Genomic DNA, 14,139 nt, shown 5'->3' with positions numbered 1-14,139 from the left:
ACTGTCATACTAATTTTGCTTTTTAATACCTAGACTGCAGTATCTTTAACAGAAAATAGTCCAAGATGTTACTACAGTATAATTCTGACTATAAATTATATTGCTGCTGCATTTTCTTACCGTTCTATGTTATACTGAAGTTTTTCTTTTATTTTAAAGATGATTTATTTATTAGATAGAGAGAGCATGAGCAGGGGAAGGGGCAGAGGGAGGAGAGAGACAAGCAGACTCCCTGTTGAGCAGGGAGCCTGCCCTGCAGGACGTGGGCTCAATCTCAGGACTCTGAGATCATGACCTGAGCCGAAGTCAGGCCCTTAACTGACTGAGCCACCCAGGCACACCCATTAAAGTTTTTCTTTTAAAAAGGAAGTATGTAGTAGCATATAAGAGCCTTTTCATTGTAAGATAGTAAAATGGAATTTTACATTTATTGAATGAACAAGAAAATGGTGATGAGATGTTATGTTTTCTGTTCCCTTTTTCTTTTCAATCTCAGGAAAAACTGATAGACTCTCTTAGTAAAAAAATTAATCAAGTATACAGAGTCTGCATTGGAGATGCTGATGTTGGCAGCCTCAACCCGGTTCAAAAGCTGGTAAAAGTAGAGTCTCGCCTCGTAGAACTGAGTGATCTCATTGAATCCATGCCCAAAGAAAACGTGGAGGCAATTGAGAGGATAAAACAGAAAGAACGGCGGCAAAAGTACAGTCAATGTCTTATGATAGAAGTGTAGTGAGCGACTTAATGAGATGAGAAACGATCTTTGCTGGGATTCCACAACACTGAGCAAGCTCCTATTACAGGGCAAGGATCACGATAAAGATGCAGTAGACCCAAACCCAGACGTGCCCTTCTCAGAGCGATTACTTAATGTGGAAGACACATTCATCAAATATTCTTATGAAATAATGTGTCATTACCAATAATGAGCATTGTGAAGAAGAGTTCACTGGGGCAACTGATCTAGTTTGAGATGGATAAAGGGTCATTTTAGCTTGAAAAAAATGGATTTTCAGAATGATATTCACTACTTATTATTTTTTGAAGAGGTATCTCTTGCACTTGTAGTGGAGGGCCCAAAGCGTAGAATTAGGAGCCCTTCACTGCAAGACTTTATATAAAAGAATTGTTTGAAAGTCAAGAGCCATGCAATGAGGGTTTTTCTTAGTGCATAACTAGCAACACTTACACACAGCATCTACACATTTACTCATTCATTCCTCGAGACAACTTCATGAGAATTATCAACCCTGGAACAGCACCCTCTCCTCACCCCGACATACCCACATCCTTGCCTACCTGCCTCTCCAGGAGAATGTACTGATTTACAAACTTCTATATCAAGTTAAATAAGGATAACTACCTTTGAGGCAATGATTATGATTATGATGATGATCCCTATATATATGATCCCTAGTATAATGTAGCATGTAGAGAATGCTTATAGGTGGACTATTGTTCCTGTCATAACAACAATAACAAAGTTAAGAGGCAGACTAGCACTATGGCTGACCTGCTTGGCTTCAATGCAGGTTCCGCCATTTAGAACTTCTGTGATCTTAGGCAGGGTAAATAACCTTTCATAAGTCTCAGTTTATCTGTAAAATGGCAGTAATAATGGCACTTATCTCATAGGGTTTGTGCTTGGCACATAGTAAGTATTCAAATATTAAGCATTAATGTTAGATATTTTGTTATTGCTTACTGGTTGGTATATGGGGGATATTGTTTTCCCCATATCAGAACAAAATCCAGAATATATTAAGATGATCCTGATGGGATTTTATTAAATATAAAGCAAAATTTTTTTTAAATTACAAAAAATTCCTCCTGTAAGATGACCTATGACCAATTACATTAACAGCACTTGCATCTTTTCTGCAGTCAGAAATATATTCTCAATGAATTATAATTACAACTTATTTTCAGTTGTGATGTATGAACCTTGTTCCAATTGTTTATCCTTCTTATCAAAAAGAGAATTTTGTTTTTCCCAGGTACATAACACCTAATTTTGCATAAAAAATGTTCAGTAAATGTCATGCTTATAACTGTGTAAATCCATAAAATAGCTATCACTTATTGAGGGTCTATTCTGTACCAGGCATTCGCCTGGACAGTTAACATGGGTCATTTCATTTAATTTTATCCTCACAACCCTGAAGAGAACAAGAAAAAAAGCATTTCTTGGTCTTAATTTCAGGATACCATTGAGAAAGATTAACTGGAAAAGTACACTTTTGTGGTAACTCATTGAACTGTATACACTGTGGTTTGTGCACTTTTCTGTACACTTTAGTAAAAAGGCTAATGGGGGGGTCTGGGTGTTAATTCAAGAGGCCTTGTACACATTAACTGTAAAGTGCTAAAATGTAAGTGGGGTGACAAAAAGGCTTTGCTGAGGTGCTTGTTCTAGACCAAGATCTAGGTAGATTTTAATTCTTCAAAATGGTGACGAGCAGTTTTCTCCCATTTTAACACAAATGGGACCTGTTGCTGAGATTTCACCGGAATAATCAAATGTCATATTATGGGTGAAGGTGAATTATTATGTGAGCTTTTAGGGAGATTTTATAATGTTTAGGAAGTCTATTACCCAAAAATAATACAGGTCTTCTTTTACTTTCTGTGATTTATAGTTACAAGAATGTTTTCCTTTTTTGACAGGTTACGTGAAGAGAAAATGAAAGAAAAACAAAAACACCAGGAGGAAAGGCTAAGAGCTGCTCTGGAAAGAGCAGTAGCACAACCGAAGAAAAAGGTTTGTGTTTTATTACCAATAGGTCCAGCTACATCAGTATGTGAGTGCTCCTGTGGTGTAAAAACAAAATACCTAATTCATGTAATTTATCCAGCTTTGATTGGTCTCTCCCTGATTCCTTGTTACTTTGAGGATAATTCAAATTTCTGGGTCTACGGTTCTCCATTAGACCCACTTTTTTTAGTAAAAGGAAACTTTCTTCCCCTCTCCTCTTATTCTTTAGCTCCTGGTTCATGTAGCCAGATAATTTTTTCTTTAATTATTTGAATAGGTAATAACAAGCATATGGCTCAAAGTTCAAAAGATACAATAATATTTAGTGGAAGTAAGTCATCCTTAGTTCCCCTCCCTGGATGCAACATCTTAAAGTTTCATCTGCATCCTTCTGGAAATATTCTATTTATTTATGTATATCTTCTCCTTCTTACATATAATAGCCATGAGCCCTGCTACTTTTTTTTTTTTAAGATTTTATTTATTGATTTGACAGAGAGAGATCACAAGTAGACAGAGAGGCAGGCAGAGAGAGAGAGAGAGAGAGAGAGAGAGAGAGAAGCAGGCTTCCTGCTGAGCAGAGAGTCCGATGCGGGACTCGATCCCAGGACCCTGAGATCAGGACCCGAGCCGAAGGCAGCGGCTTAACCCACTGAGCCACCCAGGTGCCCCAAGCCCTGCTACTTTCAATCAACAATGGTGACAGCAAATCCAGAGAACTGCATATAATTGGGAGGGTCTTCTAATCCTCACTTTGTGAAAAATAATGAGATTAATAGTTGATGTTAAAATGATTTACCCAGAGTCGCTTTAGATTTAGCAGCAGGTTCAGCACCAGAAGTCAAAGTTCTTCATATTGCAAGATTACCTAACCAATAAGAAGCATGGGATTAGGCAGTCACTGAGTACATGGGGTCCATGACTTCCCACTGGGTATGGAGGGCCTTGTGTTTCTATATGCCACTGTCCTCTGGGTTAGGGTCTGAAATATACTTGGGGAAGCTAATTTTATGGTTATCTACAAAGCTACTATGGACACTGATTCTTACCACAGTAATAGCTAAACTATGGTGAATGCTTATTGTGTGCCTCATAACCAACTTTTGAGGTAAGTACTTGAAGAAGTTTCTGAAATACAGTAACTGTTAATATACATGTCAAAAGGTGTTGATTATCTTAATTTCATTTAAATGAGCATGTCAACTTAAAAAGGGTCTGGCTTCTCTAGTTCAGCTTTTCCTATGAAGACCTGACTTGTCCTCTTTCTCCCAAAGGCAAATTAACCATTCATCACCCTTCCATGTAAACATATAGTATGTTTATACTGTGCGCTATATCCACAATCATTTTCTATTCACTAAGTTCACCAAATTGAAATGTATTTTTAATACATCCAGCTTTCCTTCTAGACCATGAGTGAGTTCTTATGACCTTTGTGTCCCCAGTGCCTGGTACACAGAGGAGATTCAATAAATGCTTACTGAATTAGCAAACTAAAAATGAGAGTGAAAACTAAAATGGAAGAAAAATGAAAAAAAAATGATGCCCATTTGATCAGCTGACAATGTACAAAGACCTCTAACAAAAGTTCTTATCAATGAGGGCACTTTATCATTGGCAACTCTCTCAGACAGTATTAATAACAAAGACTACCAAAAGATCATTGAGAGAAAAAAACAAAATCTGACATTAAGAAAGGAATTCGGGGATTCCAGTCCCAAAGAACATTTCTGTTAATAAAATGATGGGGAAGACTGCCACTGTTAGTTCTCAAAGGCCAGTAATGTCAAATTCTGCAATGCAGGGACAGTCTCACATAGTGATAGTGCCCCTTTTGAGACACAGTGAGATATTCCATCAAATCTCATTTTCAGGGACGCCTGGGTGGCTCAGTCGTTAAGCGTCTGCCTTCAGCTCCGGTCATGATCTCAGGGTTCTGGGACGGAGTCCCACACTGGGCTCTCTGCTCAGTAGGGAGCCCGCCTCTCCCTCTGCCCTCCCCGCTGCTTGTGTGCATTCTCTCTCTCTCTCTCTCTCAAATAAATAAAATCTTAAAAAAAAAAAAAATCTCATTTTCAACAGAGTAACTTTCTCATCCATTTCTTTTACACAAATTCAGATATAGACGCAAAACCAAATAAATACATAAAGGAGGGGGGGGGAAGACTAAAAAAGAAAAATAATTAGTATAATAAACTTGAGCATATGCCCCAGAGAATAAATAGGTACAAATCAAGGGCTTTCCCTAAGCCTCTCCTGGTGGGAACACATCTAAGGGCCAATAGGATTACTAGTGTTGAAGATATACATGGTTTTCTCAAGTTTTTGTCTAACAGAATTTTTAAATGCCAGTCAACTGGTGTTCAGCAGAGGAAAATGATCTATCCTAACCAATGGAGGTGAAATTTTGCTATGGCACTGAGAAATGAAATGTTGGCCTCAAACGTGGTCCTTTTCTAGGCCGACCACATCTGAAACATAGGCTCTTTGATACTAACTATATCTCCTGACTTTCCCATATAACCTAACTGCTCTGTCTCCTGCATTCTGTGGTGCTTTATTTGTTACTTAACCCTACCTAGCATGCTGGACACCCATTAGGTCATCAATCCCTATGTAACTGTGATTATTTACTATTTTGAGTCATGTTATTCCTTGGAAAAATCATGTTAATATTATTATTTTACTGATGGTTCAACAGAAAATAGTTATGCTAAAAAATATTAAGTATTTTTCTTTTGTTTCAGCTGGGAAGACGACTTGTCTATCGCTCAAAACCTCTATCTGCTAACAAACATGAACTACTTTTAGTCAAGGATACAAGAACAAAATCACTAGAAGATGAATATTTTTTCACTTGAATAGAAGCAGTAAGACATTTATTACCAGAATATTTTAGGCATATTTTGTATATTCTGGTTTCCATTAATGGCAATATTCTGCCCCATATGCTGGCCTAACCAATTTGAGGATGACCACACTTATTCTAGTGGTTATAAGATTGGGAATGGGAGTTATTTTCCTTTGTTGAAGGCTTTTATTATCATATACTAAGTAAAATTCCATACAGCTGAACATTTTTATCCTTGAGTTGTCCCAGTTGGATACACATCCAAAGTTTACCTTACAGGTGTAACTATGTGGTGAATGACTTGCTAAAGTTCAACAATGGCATTCTTGGACAACTGGGGACTTTAAATGGTCTAATTTGTTTTTAACCAGTCCACAGTTCATAGTATACATTTTATCACTGTGGAGAATACATTTTAACAATGTATGATTCTAAATGGTTTTGAGGAGTCTAAAACATAAATGAAAACCACTAGTATATACTCAGAATTTAACTGTGAGACTGGTTTTTAATTCACATTAAGGAGTTCTGTTGAGAAAACTTAATTCTTGCAAGTGAACAAACCATATGCTTTTAGCCTAAATATCAATTCACAGTTTCTACTGTGCGCTATATCCACAATCATTTTAATTTTCAGATGATGTTTCAATTTTAGCTATAACATGTACATTACTTAGATTATACTGACAGAATTAACATGTAATTTGTTGACTATGTAAAATAAAACAGTATATATTAATTCTAAGAAAATATTTAACTTTATACATGTCAAAAGTTGTTCAAAAATAACTTTAAAAGAGTTGTTTTTAAAAGGTCTCAGTTAATACATAATTACAAGAAAAGGACTGAAATTCACCTTCATAAATGTTTATGAAGCAAAAAAATTTTCCCTGTAGAAAAAAAAAGAGAGTACGGAGCTTACAAAAGAAAACCAATTTGAATGAAGCTGAGTGGCTCTTAAAGTATTAATTCTGAATAATCTTTCAATTGTTTCAACATTTGAGCTCTACATTTAAATATCTGAATATGAATAGTTCATGAGTCAAGTTGAAAAAAAAAAGTTTATTGTCTAGAAATATATATAAAAAAAGTTCCCCACAAAAGATGCTATTCTCTCATTTCCCCATCTTCTTCTTCTTCTTCAACACCCCTGATATAAAGGACATTATTACACCTGTAAACAGAAAAACAATCCATTTTGTTGTTCCAACTGGAAACCACATTAAGATCTGAATTACTATTGCTAGATATTTTTGATTACAAAAATACTGAATGCTAAATTTACAGTGTATCATTTCTTTCTTTTTTAAAAATGTTTTTACCATTGATTTGTTGAAAAGCACTTGGCACTTATTCACCCAGTGGATGTTACAAAATAGTATCTTTATGATCTTCCAAAAGGAATGACTCAAATTTGAAAATGTGACTCTAGTTCAAGAAAATGAATAAAATAAAAATCTCTAACTCCAGGCAGATCCAACTGGATCCAAGCTCTTGCAACTAAAACCACTGAAAAAGGTTACAGCTAAGAGCTACTAGAAAGTTTAATATCATCACTAGAAAAACCTTACGGATGAGTAACTCCAAAAAATTTCCATTTTCTTGGACAAATTTAAGGATTTCAAAATTCTTTAAGTCTAATTGTAGAATATGTTAAATTAATAGTGATTTAAACAAAGTAATTCTGAAATTGAGGCACTAGTCTATTTCAACAGGTATTTCTAATGCTCTCTAGTCACTCCTTATATATACTACTGCTGTTTTGTTACCTTATTAAAACTTCACCCAAATGTCCAGACAATGCTCCATCTATGTATTCTTCCGTGTTTGCAAGCTTTAAATCAAAAGAAAATATATTAGTATAACACAGGAGGAAAACAGTATAGCACTACCTAAAAAATTATTAGGTAATACTGGTAAAAGAACTTATTAACTGAGACCTTGCTATACCAATAATTACCTGTAATTGATAGATTAGCTTTTACTACTGCAGTACCTTTGGGTTTTACATAAACATTCTGTAAAGTTAACAATGATGGATGTAGAATATATAATAAAGCTTGTTTCAACATAATTTTTTAAATCTGTTATGTAACATTTCTATTAGACATTAAAACAGTATATTAAAGAAGACAGTCTCCAATTTATGGTAAGTTATGATTTTAAAGCTTTCCAAAAATTCATTTGCAAAACGTTACAAAATTCAGAGCACAAAATTTACAGCTAAAATATCAAATACTCTTATATAGTCAAGACCCAAACCAAAGAACTGAATAGTAATTTTTTTAAATTACGTGCTAATAGAACAAAATAAGTTAAGAGAAAGTTAAACAATCCAGAGTTACCTTTATAGTTATTTCAGGAAACTAATTTTACAACAAAATGTTTAGGTTTCCTTCCATATATAAGGAATAAACTTTGTTACTTTTAAAAACCACAATCACTCAAAAGGCTATGTCTACCTTTCCAACCTTTTTATCATTTTTCCCCTACGTCATTTTGCTTCAGCCTTTTTTTTTTTTTTTTAAGATTTCATTTATTTATTTGTCAGAGAGAGAGAGGGAGAGAGAGCAAGCACCGGCAGACAGAGTGGCAGGCAGAGGGAGAAGCAGGTTCCCTGACGAGCAAGGAGCCTGATGTGGGACTCAATCCCAGGACGCCGGGATCCTGACCTGAGCCGAAGGCAGCTGCCCAACCAACTGAGCCACCCAGGCATCCCGAGCCTTTTTTTTTTTTTTTTTTTAATTTTATTTATTTATTTAAGAGAGACAGAGAAAGCGACAGACAGCACAAGTGGGGAGGAGAGGGAGAAGCAGACTCCCTGCTCTGGCGCAGCGCTCAATCCCAGGGCCCTGGGATCACCACCTTAACCTGAGCCGAAGGCAGACACTTAACCAACTGAGCCACCCAGGCACCTCTGCTTTGGCCTTCTTGCCATGCCTTGAATACACCAAGCAAGTTCCTGCCCCAAGGCCTAAGTACTTACGGCTCCCTTAAATTGAAAGGCTCTTCCTTTGATACTCTCTTCAGTTGTACACTCAATCCTTTCTCTGCTTAAATTCATTCCTTCAGAAAACCTTTCCCTGGCTATCCTATCTAACAGTGCACACTCTTGTCACTACCTGTTTTTGCTTTCTTTTTCTCAATAGTGTCTATCATTACCTGATATTGCATTACATTGCCATCTGCCACTATTACAACACAAACTCCTCCAAAGTAGTGACTTAGTTTTGTTCATTGCTATATACACAGAGCCAAGCACATGAGCTCTTAATAAATGTTTGCTGAATAAACAAATTAAAAACATCATTAATGTGGCTACTCAGATACATTTCATAACTCTAGCAGCTCAACAGAACTACATTACTTCTAAAATCAAATATTCAGTGGGTATTCTTTCTTTCTTTTATTGAGATATGATTCCCATAGCATAAAATTCATTTTTACAGTATACAAGTCAGTGGTTTTTAATATATTCATAAAGTTGTATAATAACCACCACTAAGTCTGGAACTGAGCAGAATAGTACACTCTTCAGATCTTTCTATGGCCTTCATATATGAAATCTGCTTGAGGAATCTTCCAGGCCAAAACCATGCTCTGTAAGAACTTTGGGTACCTAAGCATCATCTGTTCAAGTAGTAACCTCTTAAATTAAGGAAAATCTCAGCTTTCTGCCTACAAGTGCCTCTATTAGTACTTTTCCTACAAGTACTCCACTATGAAATACTTGGGAGTCATGCTGGGACTGACTACACATTTAAGTAACCTTTAAAATCCACCTGCCATCAATCAGTCACATAAATACTATGCTTCAGGAAAATAAAACTTCAAATTCCTGCATTGAAAACCTGGCTGGAAACTACTACAATTAAGCAACAAAGAAATAAAACACCCCAGTTTCTGTTTTTTTTTTTTAAAGATTTTATTTATTTATTTGATAGAGCTCACAAGTAGGCAGAGAGGCAGGCAGAGAGAGAAGAGGGGAAGCAGGCTCCCTGCTGAACAGAGAGCCCGATGCAGGGCTCAATCCCAGGACCCCGAGATCATGACCTGAGCCGAAGGCAGAGGCTTAACCCACTGAGCCACCCACGCACCCCAAAACACCCCAGTTTTTAAATGAGCAAAGGACATAAACAGGCATTTCTCAAAAAAAAAAATATATATATATACATATGTATATATATGTATATATATATAAATAAATGGCCAATAAGCACATAAAAATCACAGTATCACTAATCATTGAATTAATGCAAATAAAAACCATGAGCTATTTTATACTCATGAGGATGCCTATTATCAAAGAAACTGAAAATAACAGGCATTGGTGAGGATGTGAAGAAACTGGAACCTGTATGCTTTGCTGGTTCAATGTAAAATGATACAGCTGCTAGAGAAAACAGTCTGGCAGGGAGCCTGGGTGGCTCAGTTGGTTAAGCTACTGCCTTAGGCTCAGGTCATGATCCTGGAGTCGTGGGACTGGACTCGATCCTACCGGATTGTGCTCCCTGCTCAGCAGGGAGCCAGCTTCTCCCGCTAACCCTTCCCCCCCTCAAGTGCTCTCTCTTTCTCTCAAATAAAAAAAAAAACAAAGAAAGAAAGAAAACAGTATGGCAGTCTCTCAAAAACTTAATTAATGTATAATCTAGCAATTCCACTTCTGGATATACATCCAAAAGAAGTGAAAGCAGAACCTCTAATAGGTATTTGTACACCCATGTTCATTGCATTATTCACAACAGCCAGAAGGTGGAAAACAATTCAAATGTCTATCAACAGATGAATGGATTAAAATGTGATATATACATAAATGGAATATTATTTCAGTCATTAAAAGGAATGAAATTCTGATACATGCTACAACATGGATGAACCTTAAAAATATTATGCTAAATGAAGTAAGTCAGACACAAAAGGACAAATACTGTAAGATTCCACTTATATGAGCTAGAACAGAAACAGAAAGAATAACATTTACCAGGGAACAGGCAAAAGAGGAGTCACTTTTTAATGGGTACAGTTTCAGTTAGGGACAATTTAAGAGTTTCAGAAATTGGTTATGGCGATAGATGCACAATAATGTGAATGCACTTAATGCCACTGAGTTCTACACTTGAAAATGGTCAAAGTGGTAAATTTTATGTTAGATATATTTTACCACAATTACAAAAACAAAACAAGGTGTGCCTGGGTGGCTCAGTCAGTTAAGCATCTGACTCTTGATTTCAGCTCAGGTCACAATCTCAGCATCATGAGATGGAGCTGCATGTTGGGTTCAAAGCTCAGTAGGGAGTCTGCTTGAGATTCTCTCTTCCCTCTACCTGGTCCCCACTGCCCCACCCCCAATAAATAAATCTTTAAAAACAAAAACAACAGGGTGCCTGGGTGGCTCAGTCGGTTAAGCGACTGCCTTCAGCTCAGGTCATGATCCCGGAGTCCTGGGATCGAGTCCCGCATCGGGCTCCCAACTCCACAGGGAGTCTGCTTCTCCCTCTCACCTTCTCCTCGCTCATGCTCTCTCTCACTGTCTCTCTCTCAAATAAATAAATAAATAAAATCTTAAAAAAAACACACACACAACAACACCCATCCTAAACATTTATAGAAGCTTGCTTAACAGACATTTAGTCAGTTCCTTTGGTTTGGCCTGTCCACTTCTTCCAGAAATCCTTTTACAGAATTACTTTGATATTATGTCTTTAGCATTCATTAAAAGACTTAAGAAATTCACTTGAAAAATTTCTTTCATTAAAAAAATAAATAAAGAAAAATTTCAGAGCTAAATGTTGGGAGTGTTTTGTCTTTTCTGCAAAAAAAAAACCCCAAAAACCTCATTTGTGTTTCCCTTATGCCACCGTGACTCCCAATATTTGAGTTCTTTTTATTTTAACCACTAGAAGTCAATTCTGTGGCTGAATTTTGGTTTTACAGGTTTCATACACAGTTTATCATAGATATCCTCCCTGAACTTGACTTTATTTCTGAATTTTGTTTTATGTCTGTCGGTTTGGTTGACTGCATTCTTATAAATAACAGTAAACCTTTGAGGAGTTAAGGCAAAGCAAAATAAATACAATTTAATGATTCTTATAGCTTTAGCTTACCTGCATGTTCATATAGCCATCTACAGATACTAGGTAGCCTTTGTACTCCATTCCCCACTTAAGTTTCACCATTACTGGCTTTCCTGTTAATCCATTCAGGAAAGGTTTGGGATTGAGAGGCAAACTCTGCACAAAGAACAATAACAAGACTCAATCAATTACTTTTCCTTAGCTCAGTTTCCGTTACCCAATCCCCTCTACCAAATCACCAATATTTTATGGTATCCAAATAAAGCAAGCTCTGGACTCACTCGCACTTTACTACATAACTTTCACTTCTATTTGTTGAAAAGCCTAAGAGAAATTTAAATACCCAGTTAGGGAATTTCATTCTGCATTCACTTAAACAATGAACACCTACTATACATTACTCATTGTTTCAGGCTATAAAGAAACAAAAGTAAAAGCAGTGGGGGAAAAAATGCAGATGATACTCCTTGTCCTCGAGCTCACGGGAGGAAGAGAGGCAAAACACATACAGACAGACATTACACTGCAATGTAGTAAGAGGAGATATACTATGTACAAAGGTACCAAATCAATCCAGAGTCAAAAGGAGAGGCTGCCCAAAATAAGGAATGCCTCCAGTTTAAAGGATGAGAGGTATTTCCAGAGGGGAAAGGGGCTGTTCTAGGTAGAAGAGGCTACCTATGTAAAAGGATGGAAGGGTAAAGCAACAAGGTGATCTCACAGACAAAGAGAACAATTCAGGGATGTCATAGTCCAAATATGAGGCTACAGAGGGAAGGAGGGGGCAGATGGCATTTGACAGCTTTCACTTGAATTTCAGGAGCTTGGTCTGGTGGGTCTTATTTGACTTAGCAAAGCTGCCTATACATATGAGCAATCATTTAATGTTTGTTTAGTCAGCAAACCAGTAGTAGTATCCCCTTGTGAATTCAGACTTTTCCTTCCCTCATCTGCTCACCCATCAGCCCAAAGAAAGAAAAGAACCAAGAAACTTGACTACTGAAGTTCTTCAGATAAGCATATTCAGAGTGATGTCAAAGAACATGGGAGCTACTGCAATGACTTCCTAATAGGTTTTACTTGTCTTTCTCCAACTTATGCACACGGCAAGTATTTTTACCATGGGCTATCTCTGCTTAAAACGCCTCGATGGCTTTCAACTGCACTTTTAAGTAAAATCCAGACCTCCTGACATGACCTAAAAGATCTGCCCGACCCTCTCTCATAACCACTGTTCTTGCAAGCTTAATGGCTTTCTCTCAATTCCTCCAACTGGTCAAGCTTTCTTTCCGGCCTTGGGGTCTATGCTCCTGTTCCCCGTCCTTTGTACCCTCTTCCTCTTGCTCTTTAAGGGGCTGGCTTTCGTATTTCCTATCACGTAGGTTTCTGGATCCCATCCCTGAGCACCCTTCCAGTGTACCATCGCGCATCTTCACAGCATCCCGTTTGCTCTCTTCTTAGCACTTCACATTATTTGCAATTACATGTTGATACTATTTAGATAGATAGAACCTGTCTTTCATACCCGACTGAGTAAATCTCAAGCGGGGTCCGCGTCAGTACTTTTCACCGTATATTCTGACGCCTACAACAGCATCTGGTAGGTAGCAGGAAGTATTTGGTCAACGAACAAATAAATGCTCCAGTGCTTGCGCCCTGTATTCCAAAGGGCTGCGGGGCTGAGAATCCCAACATGATGAAATGAAAGAAAGCCGATTCTGGGCGTGATAAGTGAAACCTGAAAACCGCTTCATCTTTAAACCGACCCTGCGGTTTCAGGCAGCAAGGATACCTCAGGCTCACATTCAAACGAAGAGGGGAAGGGGCCGGGCACTTAGGGGAAGGGCATCAGAAAGAGAGCGCGCGCCTCAAATCCCCTGAGCAGGGAGAACGGGGCTGGGGACCGGGTGCGCGGCTCCTCACGCGGATGAATGGGAAACGCGCGAGTCAACCACCAGGCCCGGCAAGCTGGTCACCGTTCTCTCTTGCTCTTCCTTTTCCTCCTTACCATCGCGACTACAAGCAAAGGTTGCAGGTAACTCGCCGCCGATCCAGGTGTAGTCCGTCCCTCGTGACTGGAGTAACTCCCGCCGGGCGCGAATCGCGGAGCTTCCAGAGAAATGGCCGCCAAACAGCAGCGTAACCTTTCACCTCCGACTACAGATCTCTCAGCTTCTGTGATTGGGCACAGAGAGACGCGTCCTGATTGGAGGAGATGGCTGAGCAGTGTCTCCTGGCAACCAGCGGTAGCACTGTCGTTAGAGCCTTCTGCGCGGCGCACAGCCCTGTGGGAAACTTCAGTAGCACGGCTTGCGGTAAGGGGTGAGGGATAGGCTACAAATGCAGGGAGCAGGTCCGGGTTTCTTGTCCTTGTCTGCTCAGCTGCCTGGAGGGTTCGGCCGTGTACCCTGTACAGAGCAGATGTGATTTCTTGCCTGCCTAGCTAATAGGGGTTT

The 14,139-nt window shown here is 38.2% G+C and overlaps 2 protein-coding genes across 6 annotated transcripts in view; one reads left to right on the top strand and one right to left on the bottom strand.

The window, feature by feature from the left end:
• CCDC38 (coiled-coil domain containing 38) overlaps positions 1-5,877 on the top strand; it is a 47,863-nt gene extending 41,986 nt beyond the window's left edge. For 4 of the 5 annotated variants that reach the window (XM_032874266.1, XM_032874267.1, XM_032874265.1 and 1 more), the window contains 3 exons: positions 497-702; positions 2,668-2,761; positions 5,503-5,877. In XM_032874266.1, the coding sequence (XP_032730157.1) occupies positions 497-702; positions 2,668-2,761; positions 5,503-5,616 (414 nt within the window). In that variant the 3' untranslated portion in view covers positions 5,617-5,877. Of the gene's footprint in view, positions 1-496; positions 703-2,667; positions 2,762-5,502 lie in introns of those variants that run through there. The other variant, XM_032874268.1, reaches the window with a different exon arrangement.
• A 771-nt stretch (positions 5,878-6,648) lies between these two features.
• On the bottom strand, positions 6,649-13,835 carry SNRPF (small nuclear ribonucleoprotein polypeptide F). The gene is made up of 4 exons (XM_032874270.1): positions 13,692-13,835; positions 11,714-11,839; positions 7,376-7,440; positions 6,649-6,780 (listed from the first exon to the last, which is right to left on the bottom strand). The coding sequence occupies exons 1-4, from the start codon at positions 13,692-13,694 to the stop codon at positions 6,714-6,716; spliced, it is 261 nt and encodes an 86-aa protein (XP_032730161.1). The 5' UTR covers positions 13,695-13,835; the 3' UTR covers positions 6,649-6,713.
• Between the last annotated feature and the right edge of the window lie 304 nt (positions 13,836-14,139).

Source organism: Lontra canadensis, unplaced genomic scaffold (assembly GCF_010015895.1).
Source record: "Lontra canadensis isolate GAN:19392208 unplaced genomic scaffold, GSC_riverotter_1.0 scaffold52, whole genome shotgun sequence".
Taxonomy (NCBI): domain Eukaryota; kingdom Metazoa; phylum Chordata; class Mammalia; order Carnivora; family Mustelidae; genus Lontra; species Lontra canadensis.
This window is presented reverse-complemented; position numbering and strand designations above follow the sequence as displayed.

Coding starts and splice junctions, on each gene's coding strand:
- SNRPF (XM_032874270.1), bottom strand. Junction 7,441..11,713: donor ATGGCTATATGAACATGCAG/GTAAGCTAAAGC, acceptor TTTGATTTAAAG/CTTGCAAACACGGAAGAATA. Junction 6,781..7,375: donor TTGGGTGAAGTTTTAATAAG/GTAACAAAACAG, acceptor TTCTGTTTACAG/GTGTAATAATGTCCTTTATA.